This window comes from Pelmatolapia mariae, linkage group LG9 (genome assembly GCF_036321145.2).
Source record: "Pelmatolapia mariae isolate MD_Pm_ZW linkage group LG9, Pm_UMD_F_2, whole genome shotgun sequence".
Taxonomy (NCBI): Eukaryota; Metazoa; Chordata; class Actinopteri; order Cichliformes; family Cichlidae; genus Pelmatolapia; species Pelmatolapia mariae.
Genome location: NC_086235.1, coordinates 32,009,347 through 32,030,353, shown reverse-complemented (window position 1 = coordinate 32,030,353; position 21,007 = coordinate 32,009,347). Strand labels below are relative to the sequence as shown.

General features: G+C 41.5%; 2 protein-coding genes across 8 annotated transcripts in view; both read left to right on the top strand.

Annotated features, from left to right (window-relative positions):
• The window catches only part of slc12a7b (solute carrier family 12 member 7b), an 84,726-nt gene extending 70,435 nt beyond the window's left edge, over positions 1-14,291 (top strand). For 3 of the 7 annotated variants that reach the window (XM_063484199.1, XM_063484203.1, XM_063484205.1), the window contains exons 13-26: positions 25-143; positions 312-410; positions 817-936; positions 1,192-1,296; positions 1,809-1,977; positions 2,587-2,782; positions 2,991-3,160; positions 3,358-3,489; positions 3,700-3,807; positions 4,172-4,288; positions 8,620-8,795; positions 9,579-9,593; positions 10,306-10,439; positions 11,391-14,291. In XM_063484199.1, the coding sequence (XP_063340269.1) occupies positions 25-143; positions 312-410; positions 817-936; positions 1,192-1,296; positions 1,809-1,977; positions 2,587-2,782; positions 2,991-3,160; positions 3,358-3,489; positions 3,700-3,807; positions 4,172-4,288; positions 8,620-8,795; positions 9,579-9,593; positions 10,306-10,439; positions 11,391-11,482 (1,752 nt within the window). In that variant the 3' untranslated portion in view covers positions 11,483-14,291. The remainder of the gene's footprint in view (positions 1-24; positions 144-311; positions 411-816; positions 937-1,191; positions 1,297-1,808; positions 1,978-2,586; positions 2,783-2,990; positions 3,161-3,357; positions 3,490-3,699; positions 3,808-4,171; positions 4,289-8,619; positions 8,796-9,578; positions 9,594-10,305; positions 10,440-11,390) is intronic. The other 4 variants (XM_063484202.1, XM_063484206.1, XM_063484200.1 and 1 more) reach the window with 3 other exon arrangements.
• Positions 14,292-18,627: 4,336 nt separating this feature from the next.
• The window catches only part of gfod1 (glucose-fructose oxidoreductase domain containing 1), a 43,504-nt gene continuing 41,124 nt past the window's right edge, over positions 18,628-21,007 (top strand). The window contains exon 1 of the mRNA XM_063484207.1: positions 18,628-19,391. Coding sequence (XP_063340277.1) covers positions 19,139-19,391 — 253 coding nt within the window. The 5' untranslated portion in view covers positions 18,628-19,138. The remainder of the gene's footprint in view (positions 19,392-21,007) is intronic.

Here is a 21,007-nt window from a genome sequence, read left to right as displayed (position 1 = left end):
ACGCTTGGCTGCATCTGCTCGTAGGTGTTTGGTCATGGGAAAGCAAATGGGGAACCTACCTGGGCTCTGCTGCTCACTGCTGGGATCTGTGAGATCGGCATCCTCATCGCTTCCCTGGACGCTGTGGCGCCCATCCTGTCAATGTCAGTATCTGAAAGAAATATTATGCAATCTCATTCCATAAAAGTAGCTCAGCAGATCAAGTCTGTGATCCCCCAAGTATACAGCTACTTACAGTAGATCATAAAGTGGAGATTTATTATTTGAAAAGTGACCAGAACTTTTGGATTGCTGTTTTCCCCTCTCAACAGGTTTTTCCTCATGTGTTACCTTTTTGTGAATCTTGCCTGTGCTGTTCAGACCCTGCTGCGAACGCCTAACTGGAGACCACGCTTTAAGTACTACCACTGGTGGGTGATGTGGTAAACATCCTTGCATGTTTACATCATATATCTTGTATTATATGTCGAACTGGTGTCCACAGACTGTTAAAGGTCCTTGTTAATTTGAAGCCATCAAATTAGATTTTTGATTTTTGGACACGTGGCAGGAATCCCTCATACACAGACACCTTCACAGCCACAGGCACATCCATTTAGCCTTTACTGAAGATTAATTCCACAACACAGGTTAAGGACAATGGCAAACAGCACTATTGTTAGCTGTGGATTTTGATTACTCTATTGAATCCTAAGCCTCTCATCTCTCTAGCTCTAGCCTGAGCTGTTTTCACTTTATAAAGACATTTCCATGAATGCACAGAAAACTAAATGAGCATGCAAATTGTTTTTTAATCTTTTCTTTTCTTGTTTTCAGGGCTCTGTCCTTCCTTGGAATGAGCTTATGTCTTGCTATTATGTTCATCTCCTCCTGGTATTATGCTATTGTTGCTATGGTCATCGCTGGCTGCATCTACAAATACATTGAATACCGAGGGTAAGATTGCGAGATAATGGATGTGACCGAGAAACTGAGTACACCGTAAAGAGAGGAAATAATTTATCTGGGGAGAAGCTCTTGAGCTTCTTGTTTTATTTTTATTTTTATTTTTACTTGCACCGTGTTAAAAGTAGCTCATGTTGCTGCAATAAACTGTGCATATGATCCCTAAAGGAGTTCTCACTGCCCTAAATGGATTGCTACTTTTCTCTTATCACTGAGTGCTTTTCATTCATTTGTTTGCTTTAACAGGGCAGAGAAGGAATGGGGTGACGGTATCAGAGGCCTCTCTCTTAATGCTGCCCGCTATGCCCTCAATCGACTTGAGGATGCTCCACCTCACACCAAGAACTGGAGGTATGGGTGTTTGTGGGTGTGTTTACAGTTGATATTGTGTTGGGATGGACAATAACAAGACAAGAATAGACACAGAGGATAAATTTCATTAATCTTTTGGTTCCCTTCCTAATCTGTCATGAGCAGCTGATAAGCCTTCATAGTGTGAGGCTCACACTGACCTTGAAGTCCTTCTTTCCAAACCAGTGGGTACTCTTCTTAGGGGTCTGCTGTTTCCAGTTACCAACTGTTCTTTTTCACTGTCTACCTTCAACATATGTCCCTGCAAAGCTGAGTGAGAACCAATAGTGCAACAATAATACTGCCACACCAACATTTCAACAGTATTTTTCTTTACAAACAGCTGTTATGTCACATGATTACAGGCCTTGCACTGTAATTTGAATTTGTGCACCTAATAACTGTGCAAAAAATCAAAATCCAAAATATTTGTTGGTGTTGTTTTTAATCCTGAAGTTTAAAAGAATGAAATAAAATTAAGCCAGACTGTTTTCCCCTCTCGATCTGCATAGGCCTCAGCTGTTGGTGCTTCTGAACGTGGACTCAGATCAAGCAGTCAAACACCCTCGCCTGCTGTCCTTCACCACCCAGCTGAAGGCAGGGAAAGGCCTGACGATAGTGGGGAATGTTTTGCAGGGAACCTACCTCACTAAGGAGTCGGAGTCTAAGAAGGCTGAGCAGGTATGGTGGGGAAGCGCACGCACAAGTGTGCAAATAAAAGGCAGGTGGCGATATTGTCATTAATATTGATCTGCAGTTGCTAATAATTTAATATGAGTTGTAATGCTTGCTATCTTATCTGTGCTTCAAGTGCTTCAGATTCATCACTGGACCCAAAGGCAAATCTGTACTATCAAGCTGCATTTAGAGCATTTTATAGACTCTAACTGCAGATAAACTCTGCTACCTACTGGCCGTAATAAGCAATTCATGTGATTCTTTCAGGCTGGTTTTAACTTTTATCCTCCTTAAAAACAGTTTCTGTTGAAGCAGTCATGCCCAGAAGCAACTTTACAGATGTACAAAATTATTTATTGTTCAGATCCATCAGTACAAGTTATCCTGAATGGATGTGAGTAACTAACAAATAGGTTAGTTGAAGTGTTAGCTTAGCTAAGCAGGGAAACTTTGCCATATCTTCTCTGGAAAAAGCACATTTTGTTTTTTCAGTTGGTGCAGCTTTAATAGTGAATCAGTTTTAGTCTCTTTTATGATTAACGATGAAATCCCTGTCCTCATTTTCTCTCTCTCTCTCTCTCTCTCTCTCTCTCTCTCTCTCTCTCTCTATAGAACATCAAGGCTGCATTGTCTGCAGAGCGTACCAAAGGATTCTGTCATGTTGTAGTGTCTTCCAACCTTAGAGATGGTGTCTCACACCTCATCCAGTCTGCAGGCTTGGGAGGCATGAAGCACAACACAGTCCTGATGGCCTGGCCTGGAGCCTGGAAACAGTCCAATGACCCACAGTCATGGAGGAATTTCATAGGTACCGTGCAGTAGAATTGCAAAAATAGGGACACAATAACAGAATATATGTCATAATTTATTTTAAAATACAGTGTAGATAAAGATAAGACATCGTATGTGACATTTGCTGAGCTGCCTGTGAAATACTCTGTCAAGATGGCAGTGACTTAATGCAGCACAGTGATTTATCTCTCATAGACCCTCTGTCTGTCCTTCTGTTCATCCAGAGACAATCCGGGAGACCACAGCAGCCCATCAGGCCTTACTTGTGGCTAAGAATGTGGACAGTTTCCCCACCAACCAGGACCGCCTAGGAGAGGGTACTATTGATGTGTGGTGGGTGGTTCACGATGGGGGCTTGCTGATGCTGCTGCCCTTCCTGCTTCGACAGCACAAGGTTGGTTGGACTAGTTTGGATTGTGTTTATTCCTGAAACCATCTTAAGCTCAGCATTTTCTTCTATTTCTTATTCCACCCAGAGCCTTTCTTTCACACCCATCTGTCCTGCCTGACATTCTTCTCTCCCTCATCCATCCTGTTTACCGTGCTGTTACTCCATATCTTCCATAATAATGGTGCCTTTCTCCCCTCCAGGTGTGGAGGAAGTGTAAGATGCGCATCTTTACTGTAGCTCAGATGGACGACAACAGCATCCAAATGAAGAAAGATCTCCAGATGTTCCTTTATCACCTGCGACTGGATGCAGAGGTGGAAGTTGTAGAGATGGTGAGCATCAGCCAAGGATAGCCCTGAATGGTATTCATGTCTAAGTGCAACGGGAAGCAGGATGGTTATTGAAGTTTTTCAACAATTCAGTGCCTACTTTTGTGTCTTAATACGATGAATGTTGTGAGGAGTTTGTCAGAGGACCCATGTTGGCATCGTCCCTGAAAAATAATGTGGCTGCTGTAATGCCCGTGTTTATCCCCTTTGCAGCATGACAATGACATCTCAGCCTTCACCTATGAAAAGACACTGATGATGGAGCAGAGGTCACAGATGCTGAAACAGATGCACCTTTCCAGGACTGAGAGGGAGAGAGAGGTAAAGAAGCGTTGAAAACAAACCTTCACTTGGTCTGTTTGCTGCTGTTCAACAAATGTGGATGCATTTTTTTACACACGGAATAAGAGCTCAGTTAAATGCATTTATTCCTACTGTATGCATTTTTAATACATTGCATGTATATGTGTACATGCAAAATGATTAATAGCACACACAGCACAGCAATCAATTTACTCACTAATCCAGATAGTATTTAAAAAACAACTAAGAGGTCATTCACATGAATAACAGTCTACGTCTATGACACTGAAGTCACTCATGGCCCAACATCAAGCTAAATGCCTGCTGGCCCCTTTTCCTGTTCATCTGCCACTGCCTTTCTGGGCCTCGCCGCACCGTTCAGATTCAGAGTATCACTGACGAATCGCGTAGCTCAATCCGGAGGAAGAACCAGGGCCCTGCCGAGAACGCAAGCCTCAGCCGGCAGTCCTCAACGACGGAGGATGCTCAGGAGGATGAGGTAGCTGATCTTGTCAACCCATTGTTCCCTTACTGGTAACGACACAGGCCCGTCTTCACAAAGCTCCATCTTTGGCTACAGGTGTTGCTCATCATTTGGCTGCATTATTATGGGCTCAAAATGTGGTCATAAATATTTTGTACTTGTAAATCAGTTTTGTACTTGTAAATCAGGATTTGTATGTGTAAAAAGAATTTGTGTGTGCGTAAAAAAGATTTGTATGTGTAAAAAGAATTTTTGTGTGCGTAAAAAAGATTTGTATGTGTAAAAAGAATTTGTGTGTGCGTAAAAAAGATTTGTATGTGTAAAAAAGATTTGTGTGTGTGTAAAAAAGATTTGTGTGTGGACTTAGCCAAAAAAACCCTGCAAGTTACAAGTACGCATTTTGACCCTATTTTTCTTCCTTTCATCTGATTGGTCAATGTCATGTCAATCACAAATGTAACAATCCAATCAGAGAACAGATGGGTTTGCCTGTCGGAGGGGCGCTTTTTTTTTTAACTGCAGGTCTTTGAAGGGAATAAATGCCCTTTTACATGCCAACCCAGCGTTTCCCTTCATCACCACGAAGGAAAACAGTCTGTGGTCGTCCGAGTTTGGTGATTTTTGTGTCACAGGTCTACGTGTTTAATACAGGGACTTCCACAGCCTTTTCAACAGCGCTGCGGACCGCGGGGGGGGCAGTGTTTTGGAAATGACAGTCTTCATTACAAAGCTTTCTTCGTTATGAATTAGCATACAGGTTTTTATTGAACATTTGAAGAACTAGCAAAAAACCCAGAAACTCTTGTAGAGGACATAAAGTCAGAGATAGAAACGACAAGGAGCAGGTGCATCTAGTACAGGTAGAGCTGCTGCAAAAACCCACAGATCCCAGCAGCCAGCGCAACAAATTCTGGATCCTTAGCTTTTAGTTAGCATTAGCAGCACATCCTGCTTCCGATGTGAAAGGACTTTTATGCTGCGCACTGTGACTCACAGCAATGGTCCCGGTTCAGCCCTGACTTTGTGTTAAACTAATCCTAAAGTAATAATGGTATTTCTAACCACTGACATACCACAACTTTATCCTTTCAACAGCTGCTGAAAGTTAGAGGACCTAGCTGCTATCGGATATTTATATAGAGATCCTCCAGCTTCAAACTGTATTACCCTTCAAGGGCCTGCAGTTCAAAAAAGTGCCCCTCCGACAGGCAAACCCATCTGTTCTCTGATTGGATTGTTACATTTGTGATTGACATGACATTGACCAATCAGATGAAAGGAAGAAAAATAGGGTCAAAATGCATACTTGTAACTTGCAGGGGTTTTTTGGCTAAGTCCACACACAAATCTTTTTTACACACACACAAATCTTTTTTACACATACAAATCTTTTTTACGCACACACAAATTCTTTTTACACATACAAATCTTTTTTACGCACACACAAATTCTTTTTACACATACAAATCTTTTTTACGCACACACAAATTCTTTTTACACATACAAATCTTTTTTACACACACACAAATTCTTTTTACACATACAAATCCTGATTTACAAGTACAAAACTGATTTACAAGTACAAAATATTTATGACCACATTTTGAGCCCATACATTATCATCAACACGTTTTAAAATCTGGACATTTTCTGTTTACATTTGCCAGAAAAATATGTGCAAGTGATCAGCGTTGCATTATTACTGAGTTACTGGAATAGTGTGGACATTGGACGTAATGCATACTGTAATAAATAAAGATAGAAAGAGGGAAGTTTGGAGAAAATGTAGTAAGGAAGGAAATAAAATCCCACAATTTCCATCTTTATGATGAAGACATAGTTCCAAGTTGAGCATTTAACACTCTAATGTTGACTTATTGTTGGAAATGCAGTTTTGTTCTACTTAACAAGCTTGCCTTAACGCAGATGTCTAATACACATCTTTAGTGTCAAGATCAAAGCTCTACACAAAATTGGTGAGGAGGGTTCTCTGGATAACCCTTTGTGATTTTAACCTTCTAGTCTCGGGTTTATCCTTAGTATCACCACATGGCTGGTGTACTGGTCTTATTCTAGGGTACTAGAGTGATAAATAAGCATATGTCATAATCTTTGCTGCCAGTTCACCAGTTCTGTCTGGCCAAAGCCAACAGTAAGATGCACAAATGCAATCTTCTGCTTTGCCCACAACTACAAACCTACTGTTACTGGTAATAAGCCAATTCATGTTTAAAGAAGCTTCTTTCTGTGCCCCCACCCTTTTTTTATCCACAAGGGGTAACCATGGCAACACCGTATACTTAACCTGGCAGATTTTTATTTATCATTTTCTTTTTTCTTTTAAATGCCGGATAACCTCTGTGATGCAACCCCCCATGGGATTTGTGTCTCCTCCCAATTGGATCTTTTGTGTGTTTAATGTTGTTCAGGCTAAAAATTGTTTATAACCTTTGTTTAAATTTACAACTGTCCAGCAAAAGTAGATGCTTTATTATACCAGAACATCTGATCATTAAAGCCACCAGTCCAGGTTAGCCCAACAGTAGTGCTACCTGCTACTGTGTAGTCAGCAAGAGCTGCTTTGTGAATACCAGCCCATTGCATCCTGAAACTGCTGCCTGGCCCATTACCTCCATCACCCCACCTCATCCTCACCCCCTGGCAAGAGTGGGCAGTATTGTCTAAGAAAACTGAAGAGTGTAAATAACATTTCACGTTACTAATACCATCAGACTCATGTGTTTACAGCTGAACAGTTTGATTCTCACATTTAGGGGAGGGGGGGGGGGGGGGGGGGTGCTGTTTATCTACTATCTTTGAAAATGACAATACTGTCCTCTTTCTGCTCCATTCTAACCATAGTCAGCACCTACACATCATCCCTCCCTCCACCCTCCTACTATTCATTCTCCCCACTATATCTGTCTGGTTTTACCACAGCGGGTAGTTAAGGTTAAAAATACTATACTGCAGAAAACAAAAATATTTGTATTACACTGATTTATTTGCAGCACCTTCAGTGAATAAAACAAACCTACCTTTAATAAATCGGGTGTTATTAGCCTGCTGAAGTACCAGAGAACACTGTTTTTTTTTAAGATAAACTAAGCATCAGTTAAATATAAACATGGTACTAGTGAACAAAGACAGCTCTGTTCACAGCTTTACAGCAGATAATGTATTCTTCTTCTCTGTCAGTGGCATTAGTTCAGATGTAACTGCGGATATTGAACAGCTCTGCCGTGGGACATATCGTGCTGTGCACCATTTCTGTGCTATCCACACACCAAAAGTTTGCAAAGCATGTGTTAACATTTAAACACCTTTTATCACCTTTGAGTTTGCACAATACTTTACCATAACCGCTACCTGCACACATAAATGTTTCAGTTGTTGGGACCATCACATCCACCACATGTGGTGTTGTAAATTTTTGTATTTCTGTCACTATTCACTCTTCTTTCTTAAATGTCATCACTCCCTTCAGTTCTGTCATACCATTGATATTCTATCAGCAATTCCCAGACATGGCTGCAAGTTCCAAAAGGGATACTTGTGCACAAGCAGAAGGTTCAGCATCCTGAAAGATTAGTCCAACTTGTATGAAAAAAACTGAAATTGCAGATTACTGTATTTGAAAACTTAAGCACACCTGAACAACAGGGAAAATTAACAGTAAAAGAAATGCATCATTGATTGAACTAAATGGCAAAAGAAAACTGTTGAAATAGCTAGGCGTAAAATGATTGCTAAGAGTATAAAATCTTAGGTTAATTGTTAAATTGTTAGGCGTGTGGAAAAAGTAATAAACTGTTAGCCTAATATATTTGGCTAAATGGCTAGCTTTATTTAAAGAATTTTTACATGTAGTATGACATATCAAGCCCAGTAAAACAAGTGACTAGACGTTTTATCAAATGATTAGTTCATTAGCAGCCCTCTGGAGGACTTCAATACATGTTGGGAAGGTAATTTAGCCATTTAAATCACCTGTGTTGACACAGGATGATATCTAAAACCTGCATTGTGGCCTGGAGTTCCCCCACACCGGCGTATGGTTACACCACAACTGTTCACTAAGTACAATTATCTAAAACTGGTCACTGAATATATAATGAAAAAGATAGCTGTGACTGTAAGTGCAACTTATAAGCTGAAAGTAGTTCAGATCTATTATAAAGTGAGTTCACATGAGAGGTGTTGTTGATGAGAAAAGTCTGTCTGACAGGCCTTTGGGGGTATGTTGGTTTCCTTTTCTCTTTTGTTTCCTGAAATTTCTCTTGGTAATAATCATATCCACTAATCTTCTGCTCTTGTCCTCATCCTACTCTCTGCATCGCCTCCAGGCCCAGCTCATCCACGACAGAAACACAGCATCTCACGCCACAATAAACGATAAGGTTGATGCTGAACCCGAGCAGGTTCACATGACCTGGACCAAGGACAAGCTCCTCACAGAGCGTAACCGTAACCGCGAGTGCAATGCCAACGTTGCTGTACGTGACCTGTTTAACATGAAGCCGTAAGTACTCGCTTGCCTGAACAATATTTAATTAAAAAATAACAAAACTTCTGTGTATTTGTAGCTAGATTTAAAAAAGGAGAACATGTTGATATGTAGGTTTGAAATTTTAAGATAAAAAGAGTTTATATTAGTAAAACACTAAAGTGACATGGTGTTACTGCATGTGCCTTGTGAGGGACGTTTGCACCATTTTGAATCATTTTTCTCAAACTTAATATCTCATAAAAGTTCATTTCAGAGGGACCAGAAGCTCACCCAGTACTGACATTAGTTCAGGATGGTGCCAAACCTCAGAGAAGGAGCATGAGTAGGAGTAGTGTTAGTACTGACCCTAAGAGGGTGAAATGGGACAACTGTACATGGCGTGTGCATTCAGGCTGCATTTGGTGTGCGTGCGCGTGTGTGCACTTTCAGCCATTTCAGCTGTAATGTATGGCCAATCTGCGTGCACACTTAATAGACTAACACCTTCTCTTCCCATACTGTCCACACTGTCAGTGGACTCCATCAGAAATGCCCCAGTTCACTTCCATTGGCTCATTAAGTTAAAACCCCAAAATCCCAAGTCTTGCCGGACCGGAAGAACTTTTCAGATTCCCTCACCGTACACATCAAAGAGCTCCATGTCACTTTCTGGGGTTTACTCGAGTCACCTTCGGGTGTCACTGCGAGTTGTTTGGGACAGTTGGAAGCATGCAGTGTGGTGGGGAGAGCTGCAGAGCTGATGTAGAAGCATCTAAGCTGGTTTCTGTTGTTTTGTCCCATTTTTCCTCCTTCTAGAGAGTGGGAGAGTCTGTAAGTCGCATTCTCTTTGCCCTAGGCCCTGTGTGTTCTGCTACTGTGGTGACTGTGTGCTCCAGCTCGTGTGCTTGTACCTCCATGTATATCTGTGTTGTCCTTGTTTGCATGCCCTAATGTGCACCGACTTCATCTTCCTGCTTCAAACAGCATGTTGGTGGCTAAAGCCTCTGCTGGGTTATATTGCATTTACAGCTTATAACATGAGAATTTGTGCTTTCCATTGACTGTTTTCAAAAAATAGTCAAACAGAAAAACATTCATTCAGAACGGCATTAAACTAAAAGTGTGTATTTATAGTTGAATGGAAAGCATGGATTGGAAATCCTGTGACATCGCCTCGTAATTTGGCTTTTGGCAGTTGACGTCGCGTGCTGTATATCATCTCACAAAGGTGAAGATGAAGAGGCAGCATTTAAGGAGACAGCTGATTCTTTACACACTAAAGACGTTATATTTCGGCCTAATCTTAAATAAAGTGTTGACATGATTCAGATTCATCTGTCTTTCTCAAAATGCTGCCTCTACACGTTATGTGAAATTCTTAATGCTTGTGCCGAGCATCGTTTCTCATGTGTGTTTGAAGCTAATGTCAAACGTGCATGAGTTACTGCATAAAACGTTGCTGACGTGTCATTTAGTGACATCGTGGTCATTAATGTTTTCTTCATTGTGGCTTCTCTCACTGTGGATGCTCTTGTCAAACTAGGAACCAGACGAATGTCCGTCGCATGCACACTGCTGTCAAGCTGAACGAGGTGGTGGTCAACAAGTCACAGGGAGCTCATCTGGTTCTGCTTAACATGCCTGGACCACCGAGAAACAGAGGCGGAGATGAAAACTGTATCCTTCAAATGGTTGTTTTTATGTTACGATTGTATTAGGAAAAGGTTGTGATCGCAAGGAAGTGTTTCTGTTATTTAATCCATCTGCTGATTGTACTTTAGAAAGAAGTGGTTCTCTCTTTTTTAAATTACTGCAGAATATTTGTACGTTGCAAAATAGTTTGGTCTAAACACAACAGTAGCATGTTTGTAGCCACAATGTTGGGTTTCTTGAACCAGAAATGACTATATATAGACCCACGTAAGTGCTAATTAGTGTTATGTAATACACGGAGTTGCCGCCTGCCACACACCCTGCTGTGGAGCGAACAGCTGACAGACACAGGCAGAGAACACAAACTGCTGAGGAGGTGGATATTTAAGCTAACATATATTTTATTTATGCCAAAGCGGGGCAATTCATTTGTTATAACAGTTAAAAATTAAATTAAACACAACACACATGCAAATAGCTCAAAACAGTTGAATCGTATGCAACTCAATATCCTAATAGAGTCAAAGTAGAATAACGTAAATATACATTAGTCACTGCAGAGCAATAAAGTGGCTTAGTGTGTGCCAAGGTTTGTGTCAGTGCAGGGTCCAAACAGCTGGGCATAAAACGTGCCATGTCTATGCTAATAATCCTGACCCACCCTCCGTGTCACTTCCTGTAGAGCCAGCTGAGCTCTCTTCATACATGTTTCTCCTCCTCCAGAGTTGGTGGACATCTATCCAGATACCACAGTTATATATTGATATAGTTTTCTCAGTTTTCTAATATAGTTTTCTCAGATAAAATGTTTTTTTATCAACTGAAGGCGATGTCATGGTAGTCTGCTCCTCTCACGTGGCGAAAAGCATCACACTGGCCAATGATCACGCATTCATTGCACATCCATTGGGAGGTGGGGTGTGACACCTGGTGTGTGCCTGTGTGTGTGCTTTACCTTGACTGCTGTTTTCTCAGACATGGAGTTCCTTGAGGTTCTCCTCGAGGGTCTGAATCGGGTCCTCCTGGTTCGAGGTGGTGGCCGTGAAGTCATCACCATCTACTCCTAAAAATCCCCCCAAAACTTTCATGGCCTAACCTGCACCCAACACTGGCACGTCGCCATGGAAACCGCGCAGTGAGGAAGAAGCCTAATTTTGGTTTTTAATGAAGGGCAGGGGTTGTTGGCAGGCGGGACCACCTTATGACTGACAGTTGACCTAAAAGACGTCAGGATGAAGGAAATCGTTGGCGCCGAATAAGCCGAGCACAGCGTGCTTCCAGCTGGACCAGAAAACCCTTGCGCACAGAAGATAGAGCATAGAGACACTTTATATCTTTCATTTACGTCTGACAACCTTGTTGTGTTCTGTTACATTTTCACACTCTGTCCTCTTTGTGTCGATGTCGTCAAGTTTATGGCACTCACTGTGTAAAGACGAGCGGAGAAGAAGTGAATGTGTTGATATGAGCTTTATAGTCTTTGTTTTGTTTTGCTGGACCTGAGAAAAACATGCACACAGATTAATGGATTTAAGTTAAGATGCACAAAGTGCAAAAATGACCCTTTTGCTGTTTTCAGAGCTCCATGTGGGGTGATGTTTTCATTGAAATGTTGTCAGTCTGTTGAGAAGCTGCTGAACCGTTCTGTTTTAGACTGGAGAGCTTTGACGTTGCTGAAGGGTGGAGTCATGTCTGCAGCTAAATGAGTTGATGGAAGGACCAGTTGGGAGGATGCTGAACAAGCATCTTATCCCAGTTTAGTGAGTGGAAGCCTTTCAGATCTCGGGTTCTGCATTTTTGATTTCCCACCCTCAAACTGTAGCTTTTATCTTAATAGGGAAAAGGCCATAGCTAGAAGCATGAATGTGGACATTTATGGTGTCTAGAGAAACAACTGGTTGGGAACAAGAAACATATTAATTTTTTTAAGAGCTGTTTGACGATAGCTTAGTAAATAATTAGACTGGTTTGTAGGTTTTTGCACAGTTAATCTATATTTTAGCCTCTCAATTGTTTGATTTTAGCAATGTATACATTTAAGATGTAAAAGCACAAATTGACACATGTAAATTAGTGTAATTGTACCCCCGTACTGACAGTTCCAGCACTGCTGACTTTGCACTACCAGTTTTCAGTCTGAATTCATTGTGTACTTTCCATTTGGTAGCTCTAATATATTCCTAACAGGAGATACAAGGATGCAGACCGCTTCATACTTAATTTAATACCCATGTTTCAATGTTGGTCGTAGAACATTTTACCGATTTAAAATTTAAACGGCTTTGAGTTTCAGACTGAGTAGATTTTGGGGGGGGGGGGGCTGTTAAAAGTGCCAAAATGACTTTAATAGAAACTGTGGAAGTATTTTGACTGCAGCTGAGACATGGCCTACTGTAGCTGATGTTTCTGGCCATCTTTAATCTTTAGAAACAAGCATGAAGGTTTGTTTTTTTTTATATAATGCAGGTCCCTCATTTCTGCCAGGAATAAAGAAATGGATATGATGAAACTAATGGTGCACTATCAAGGGCATTTCAAGAGTAAGGACGAAAAAAGGATCCCGCTCCTTCCTCGTGTGTACCTCCACAGTTTCTTTTCAAAATTAGCCGCCGCAGTATTCTGTAAAGCAGAAAGTTCCCTTTTCCTCCCACTGCCCTGCAGGGAAAAACTGGAACTTTTGATTGTTGCTTATGCTACCTGTGTGTTTTTGTTGTGTTCTGTTCAGTTGTTAATGCCTGTGTTACTCTATAAATACAGTCAAATATGGTCTTTGTAGTGTTTGTTACATTATCGCTGATCTTCTGTTACTTTTAACTGTTAATTCGAGACGAGTTTTATGACATGAGGCAGAGGGGAGGAAGTTATTTGTTTTAGTTTTTTTTTTTTTTTTTATTGTTTGCATTTTGTTTTAACCCACCAGAAACACTTTACGCTCATCACACAGGGCAGTTAGTTACAGTGGCACCCTGGACGGAAAGCGTTAAGAAGAAGGGGTGAAGCCACGGGGGTGACAGGAGCAAATGACTTCTGCTGCATGCTACATGAAGTAATGTCACTGTTTCACTTTAGTTTTCAGTTTTAGGAGCCAAGGATGAATGACAAGACGAGTGAGCGTCAACTGTCAAGTTTTAGGAAGTCTGAATGGCTGAAAATTGTAAAGATAAATTATTGAAGATGTTCTTTTTTTTGTTGTTCTTGTTTAATCTGGTCACTGAGCTGAGTAGCAGTAACATAGCATAAAGAAAACAGTCAACCCTTTAAACAAAAGATGCTATATAATAAAAAGAAAGTTTCCATCAGCGGTGTGTGTGTGTGTGCGTGCGTGTTACACAGCTCTGTTTTGAGGTGACTGCAGAATGTTATCTACCTCAAGCTGTCGCTGAGGCTCGGCTGACTAAAGGAAGTCCAGTCCAAACGAAACTGTTTGACAAATATTAGGCGAAAATTTCAGAAAGAGTAAAAGACCTCTGGCTATGTGAGAGGATGAGCAGAATAATAGGCACGTGTGAGCGTGTTTGTACTGTACAGCTGTCTTTCTGTGGACCAGTCTTTAGACTTACCAGAGTGAGAACACCTTTCACCCCTCTTTAAAGGGCTGTTTGAAGGTTAAGACTTGGGATTAGGCACAGAGCAGTGATATTTATTATGTAGGACCAGGGAGTGACACATTTAACTTATTGTCCTCGCAAAACTAGTAATGCAAAAGTGTGTATTTTCCTGATATGGAGCTGTGTGTGTTTCTGCTGTTTTCCGGCTCCGCTGGCAGGCCTCACAGACTGGAACAGGAAGTTGCATGTGGGTGCACGTATAGAGGAAGGTAGCCCTATAAATTGTATTTGTGCCTCTCTAAATAATAATTAAAAGTGCTGAAACAAACCAGAACTAAAGTTGCCTGGTTATTTATTCTGATCCTCTTATTCAACAAGCATGTTCATTTTCCCTACAATTAAAGGTGCAGGAGGTATAAATTGTGTTCCAACCTTTGCTTTTTTCCTTTTCATCAGATGAAAATTAGAAAATACACTAAAAATGTTGAAATCACAGCCTCTGGTTTCACACAGGATTCAAACCCCACACTCATCTGAAAGTGTTCTGCTTATGCTATCACACTGCTGTGGTGTGTACTGTCCATTTTCAGGGGTTGAAGTGGGAGCTGGCAGATCAGGGAACCCTAAACAGTTAAAATAAGTAACCTCCCACATCGATCTGCCATTGAGCTCCAGTCGAGTTTCTGTGTGGAAAGGCTGTGATCCAGCCTTCTCCAGCGTATGAGCAAAATGCATACTGCATGAGATACCTTTCCACCCCCCACCTAGTATAAAGGTTTGATTTGGTGCATGGAGTAAGTTATCATAAATGAACCTTTTACTTGCAGGCACTAGTAAGGAATAGCTGTTGAGCTGTTTTAACAACTCTGAATTTACCTGACATTAAAAAAATGATAGGCTAAGGTCTCAGTAGCAGTGAAGTCACTTGTGGTGGATGGTAAACTTATTGTTTGACTCAGAAATGTTGACACTGTGTGCAGCTTGTTAGGAGCAGTAAGCAAGAGTTGGTTGATTTGCAAACCTGAACATGGTTCAGCAAACTGTGCAGTTAATGTGCAGGACAGTGGCCACATTGATGTGCTCACAATCCTCCACAAGAGGGCAGCCTTGCCTTCTCTTCAAACTGGCTCCATGCGACAGATGCTGTGTATGAGTGATATCAGAACCAAATTCAAAACCCCAGAGCGTGGGAGCATCTTTATACCACATGATGCCAACAGCCAGAGCCCTAAACACAAGTCAACAGTGCGATTTGTTTTTACTAGCCTGTTCCTGTCCATCCACATTATCTCCAGCAGCAGCAGGATGTCAGGTAGTCCAGTGCCTCTGCTGTGGGAGGTTTCGTCTTCCTCCTACTCCACCTGCTCCTTCCTCATGGACAGCGCTGATGGGTTTTACCCCAACTGGCCACATGGTCCCTGTCTCACATAAACAAATTTAAAAAAACAAAACAAAAACATGACTCAATTACAGTGCAACTGTGATGTTTGCAACATTTACATTTTTTCCCTAAGTCAGAACAGTTACTACCATGTTTTCAATAAAGGCACATGGACGACAGGTTTCTGATGTTATAACTTCAGGAGGAAGTTTCTGTGTGTGCTACAAAAACCTTAAACCTTTTTTCTTTATATGGTGTTTCTGAGCAGGCACACGCTATGTCAGAAACATGTCTCTCTCCTGTTCGCTCTGTACATTCTTGAGCAAATGATCTGGAAACAGAGATGTTCCCATCCATCTGCACAAATGTGTTATTGGCAGACACAAAGAAATCTCACTGGTGTTTCAGATCCCCCATGAACCAAAATAACAGTCCAGTAATCCAATATTGTGCGCTCATGTCTGTATTGATTTGTGACATTCAGCTTTTTCCATTCATTGAACGAGGTCCTGCTGGGTCATTAGGATGTTTTCTTTCAATGATTTACACACACACAAATATATGTAAATAAAACAGGGCAAAAGATTAACTTAAGCTTATTATTTGTTCAGTCTGTGTGATTAGGAAGTTAACCCTGTCATGCATGACTTGTGACAACCTCAATCAGGATTTTTTCAACGTATTTTTATTCATCTTTAGGCATGAAAAGATGAATAAAAATACTCATGAAATCCTGATTGGGGTTGTCATAAGTCATGCATGACAGAGTTAAATAACAATAATTACAATGAAACAGGTCATACATCTATAGTAGCATTAAACGACCAGTGGGTGGCAGGGTATGGAGTGGCACATCAGTGTCCAATGTAGTGGTTTATGTGCAAGTATACCATCAACACTGACACAAATACAAGAAAACAGCCTTTGAATAGCGGTCCACTGTAGTGACCACTATGCATGAAAGGGTTAATGAATCATAGACGATGATGGCCAAAAGATTTATAGTCTTGTAGGAGTGAGTGAAAAAAGGGCCCTCAGCTTCATTGATCTATACCTTTGGTAGTTGCCTGATGGGTATATGGCCTCAATTGCTAGTCTTCAAGCCTTATTCCACAAAACATGATGTTCTTTATTAAATTATGATTAAAAGGCAGAAGGCAAGGTGTTTGTAATGAGATTCTCAGATCTGCTGTGTGATGTGATGTCTGGTTTCAAAAACTAAGATGGCAGTGGCAAAAGCATACAGCTTGTGACTGACTGATGCGTGAGGACGCAGGCCTACATCTTTCTATACAGTCTATGGTTAAAATACCATTTTCATATTGTTGGCTAGCAATCACACCAGATGCACTTAGGTCAAGTGAACTGGTGTGACTGGTGATGACACCTTTTGCAAGTATCTGGTCATAGAATGAACAATGACAGTACAGGGATCAACACAATTTCAAATATGACACTTTATGGGTCCGATTACTCTGATGCACAGGTCAACATTCAGGTTGCTAAAACATGAAACGGTACAGAACGACCAGTGTTAGGGAACATCTTCTGGGAACCATTTACTACCGTGAAAATCTTGTAATATTTCTGCCTTAGCACTGCTAAAAACTGAAATTATTATGAGTTAATAATAAGACAGTAAATCAAAAAGACGTAACAGTAAGCAGACACAATTTAGTCATGGCTGTGATGTGGTCCTCTGCAGCTTCTGCAGCTGCAGTGAATGTAGCTACAGTGTTGTTGGTGTGTGTGGTTTCCACGCTATTAACACCAGAAAAAGCAGATATGTGGAGGAACCACGCAGATAGAGCTGTCTATTTTTTATCACTTTCATCAAATTTAGGAGTATATATACACTACGTTTATTGTGTCTTTAATTAATAAGAAAACTCCAGACATTCCATTCTGAGCTTAAGAAGCTTCTGATAGGTTAGTAGAGTCCATTTGAGTAAATTGGTGGCACACCTGTGGATGCATATAAGGCACCCCCAAAACACAGAACCTGTTTCTTTGACATGGGAAAATCAAGAGATATCAACCAAGACACCACGAAAGGAATTGTGGACCTCCATAAGTGTGGCTCAATTTTGAATACAATTTGGGTGCCATTTGCAATTAAGAAATACATACAATTTCTCTCTTTACTCTTAAATTTAACAAATATGTTTTTTATATTTATCAATCTAAAAAGAATAAACATTTAGTCTGATTTAATGTTACAATTAAAAAAGTGTTTGTGTTTTTATCTGAAGAGTATATAAATATCTGGTTTCAACTGTATATTTGATGATGTTGGTGTTTGGCTTGATTGTTAGCACAAAGAGGGAGAGAGAGGAACAGAGAGGGAGATGGAGAGGAGAATGAGGACAGAACAGAGATGGAACAAGACACAAACTACACCTTTTTTGGCTCCTACCTCAAAGCACACTGTGCGCTGTCGATCCTACGTGCTGCACAATAATATTCAATATTTAGTATTTACTGTTATATTCACATAGATTATCGCGATGATGTTGTTTATTATATTGCTCTCTTTTTTTGCTTGTTTTCTCTTTTTTCTTTCTCAAAAGGTGATCCAGGTGATTGATATATGTATTTTTTGTCTGTTTGTTTTGTTGGTTTTTGTTTTTTGCCCTTTATCACCGTTCCTCTTCCCCGCTGTTTTTCTTTCCCTACCTCTCTTTCTTTCTCCCTTTTCTTTCCCCCAGTCATGTCTGTCCCGTGTGTAGCAAGTGAAAATAAAATAAAATAAACAATAAAAGCAAAGGTGAAAGGTGACATACAATTTCTCTCTTTACTCTTAAATTTAACAAATATGTTTTTTATATTTATCAATCTAAAAAGAATAAACATTTAGTCTGATTTAATGTTTTACAATTAAAAAAGTGATTGTGTTTTTATTTGAAGAGTATGTAAATATCTGGTTTCAACTGTATATTTGATGATGTTGGTGTTTGGATTGTTAGCACAAAGAGGGAGAGTCTCATGTTACCACAATAAAGAGGTGTTGTTAGTGTAGTGCAGGTTTTGTTTATTTTCTGCTCTGAATGTGCACTTGTTTCTATGAAAAGTGCTGCAGAATTAAAGTTTTAATCGATTGGTTGATTGTAACTCATATGAATCACACATACACACGAACAACCATGCAACGTGAACCTTTTATTTTGAAATGGTGCTGCTAGTAGCGCTTCCTGTGTGTGTGTGTGTGTGTGTGTGTGTGTGTGTGTGTGTGTGTGTGTGTGTGTGTGTGTGTGTGTGTGCTGCACCATCAGTAACGTCTCCAGCACCGTAGCACTGCGGCCGCTGTGGGATCCTACGGGGAGCGGGCACAGGGTGACGGCAGTGTTTCCGGTAACCTGCCGTCAGACCAAGCGCTTTCCCGGCTCACGTTTCTTCCAGCCCCCGTTATCTTCAGGGAGGGTCCTGCAGGGGGAGGAGTAAGCAAACCGCGGAGGAGGGGACACGCTCTCCGCCTGCTTGGCGCAGTCAGTGCGGTGATAGCTGTCAGACGCGGACGAGGTGAAGAGCGGAATGGTTCATTTATAGACTTCTTCGCTCAAGCGCAGAAGCCCGGGTCGGATTTCCGCCTTTCTCGGGTTATTTTTCGGCGGGTGATAACGACAGTACGTGTCCGTTCGCAGAGAGGAAATGCCGCACAGAGATTGTGTGAGTGCAGGTGGATGGCCAACCTGACGGTCCCCGCCGCCGCTTCCCTTCACAGCTCTGCTGTCGTCCGGAGCTGCGAACACCAAGCGAATCCACACAGAACCAAATCCAACTAATAACCCGGAGTTATGCTTCCTGGGGTCGGCGTGTTCGGCACCAGCCTCACCGCACGGGTGATCATCCCGCTGCTGAAGAACGAGGGCTTCGCCGTTAAAGCGCTGTGGGGCCGGACACAGGAGGAGGCGGAGGAGCTGGCCAAGGAGATGAACGTGCCCTTTTACACCAACAGGATCGACGACGTGCTGCTGCATCAGGATGTGGATCTGGTCTGCATCAACCTGCCGCCGCCTCTGACGCGGCAGATCGCAGTCAAGACACTGGGTGAGTTTGGCTGCTCCTCCTGCTGCTGCTGTTAGGATGGATGTTGCGGGCCTAGCGTGCAGGCTGCACCGGGCCACTCTTTAACACCACATGCCGCCTTAGTATGCTCACAGTGCTGCAGTGGATGAGACCTAGAATTGGGAGCTTAGTTAGCAGGTGTGGTTGTTAATGATAGATGCCCCGAGCTTTATCTCACCAGCTGTGAGCATTGAAAGTGTCCTCTTGGATGACTTACAGCAAGCTGTTTGTGTCCTTAACACGGAGCTCTGCAGCTGCTGTGCTCCTGAGCAAAACACTGCTTTTCCTCCCCCTTTGCAAACTCTGTGCACAAAGGTTTACAAGTTGCAAACGTCTCTGACAGGATGTTATAATGTTTTGCATTCATAAAATGATGCATTAGTGAAGACATGCAGTTTAGATGTGAGTATATGGGGACTCCCTGCGAGGCAAGGTCTTCAGTCAAACAGCAGATTTAACCCATATTAGTGAAACTGTCACACACAGAAAACTAGAAACCCCCAGAGACCAGGCCTGCATGCAGGACAAGACACACACACACACACACACACACACACACACACTTGCACATACACACAGAGGTTGTTCTAGTTTGAATGTGGAGCAGTGCAGCTTATTTTGGAGATCACATCCAGGAGCGGTGACCCTGCTGTGAGAGAATGGTGGTAAGAACTGCCGAGCTCTACTTCACACAGGCTTTATTTGCCCCACAGTCTGGCAGCAGAGCTCAGCTGGCAGTGAGCTTTAATAGGTCAGGTCTGCTGAACACCGAAAACAAATGGGTTCAAAGACACAAAAGCATCCGGAGAAGTATTAGGTTATATCTGGGAAAACATGTTCCTGCTTAGCTACCAAGCTGCAGGAAACAGGAGAGTGTGTAGGACGGTAACTAGGTGAGAGGTAACATCTTCAGCTGCATTGTTTTGTTTCATTAACAACCTCAAAGATATTCCAGTCATGATGACATAAGTTAAGATGCTGAAACAAGTGACCTTCTCTATATAGCTGTGGTGTCACTAGTTGTAGTCATTTCCCTACAGTTATAAATATCCCCAGTATTAACCATGATTAATATAAAGTTAAGATGATTAACTTTATATTTATCATGGTTAATTAATCCCTGGCTGTCAGGGAGTCTGTTTAAACTCATTTAGAGAGGGAGCCCGTGATCTCAGACAGCGATAACTCATTACGAACATTAAAGGAAGTGCTAATGACAGACCATAAGAGTAAACATTACCTTAACTTTAACGCTACGTCGACTTGAGGTGCAAACAGTTGCATAACTAGTTTAGCAGATGCTGCTTTACTAAAGCAGTAAAACTCGCTACACTGCTTATTTAAAAAGCCCTTCATTGTCTTTCATTTTGCCACATTTTCATTAAAATAAGGTGAGCCAATGCTTTGGAATGCGTTGGCACAGAATGTAAATACGCTACATCACCTTCATGCGCATTTTATCGACACTTCAGGACCGACCAGTGTGGTAGCAGAACCAGTTTAACCCACCCCAGCTTACTACTACATTTGTTGCACTTTTGCGTCATCACTGTAATAATGACAGGAAGGACAGAAGGTGGGTCAGAAGTGAACATTTT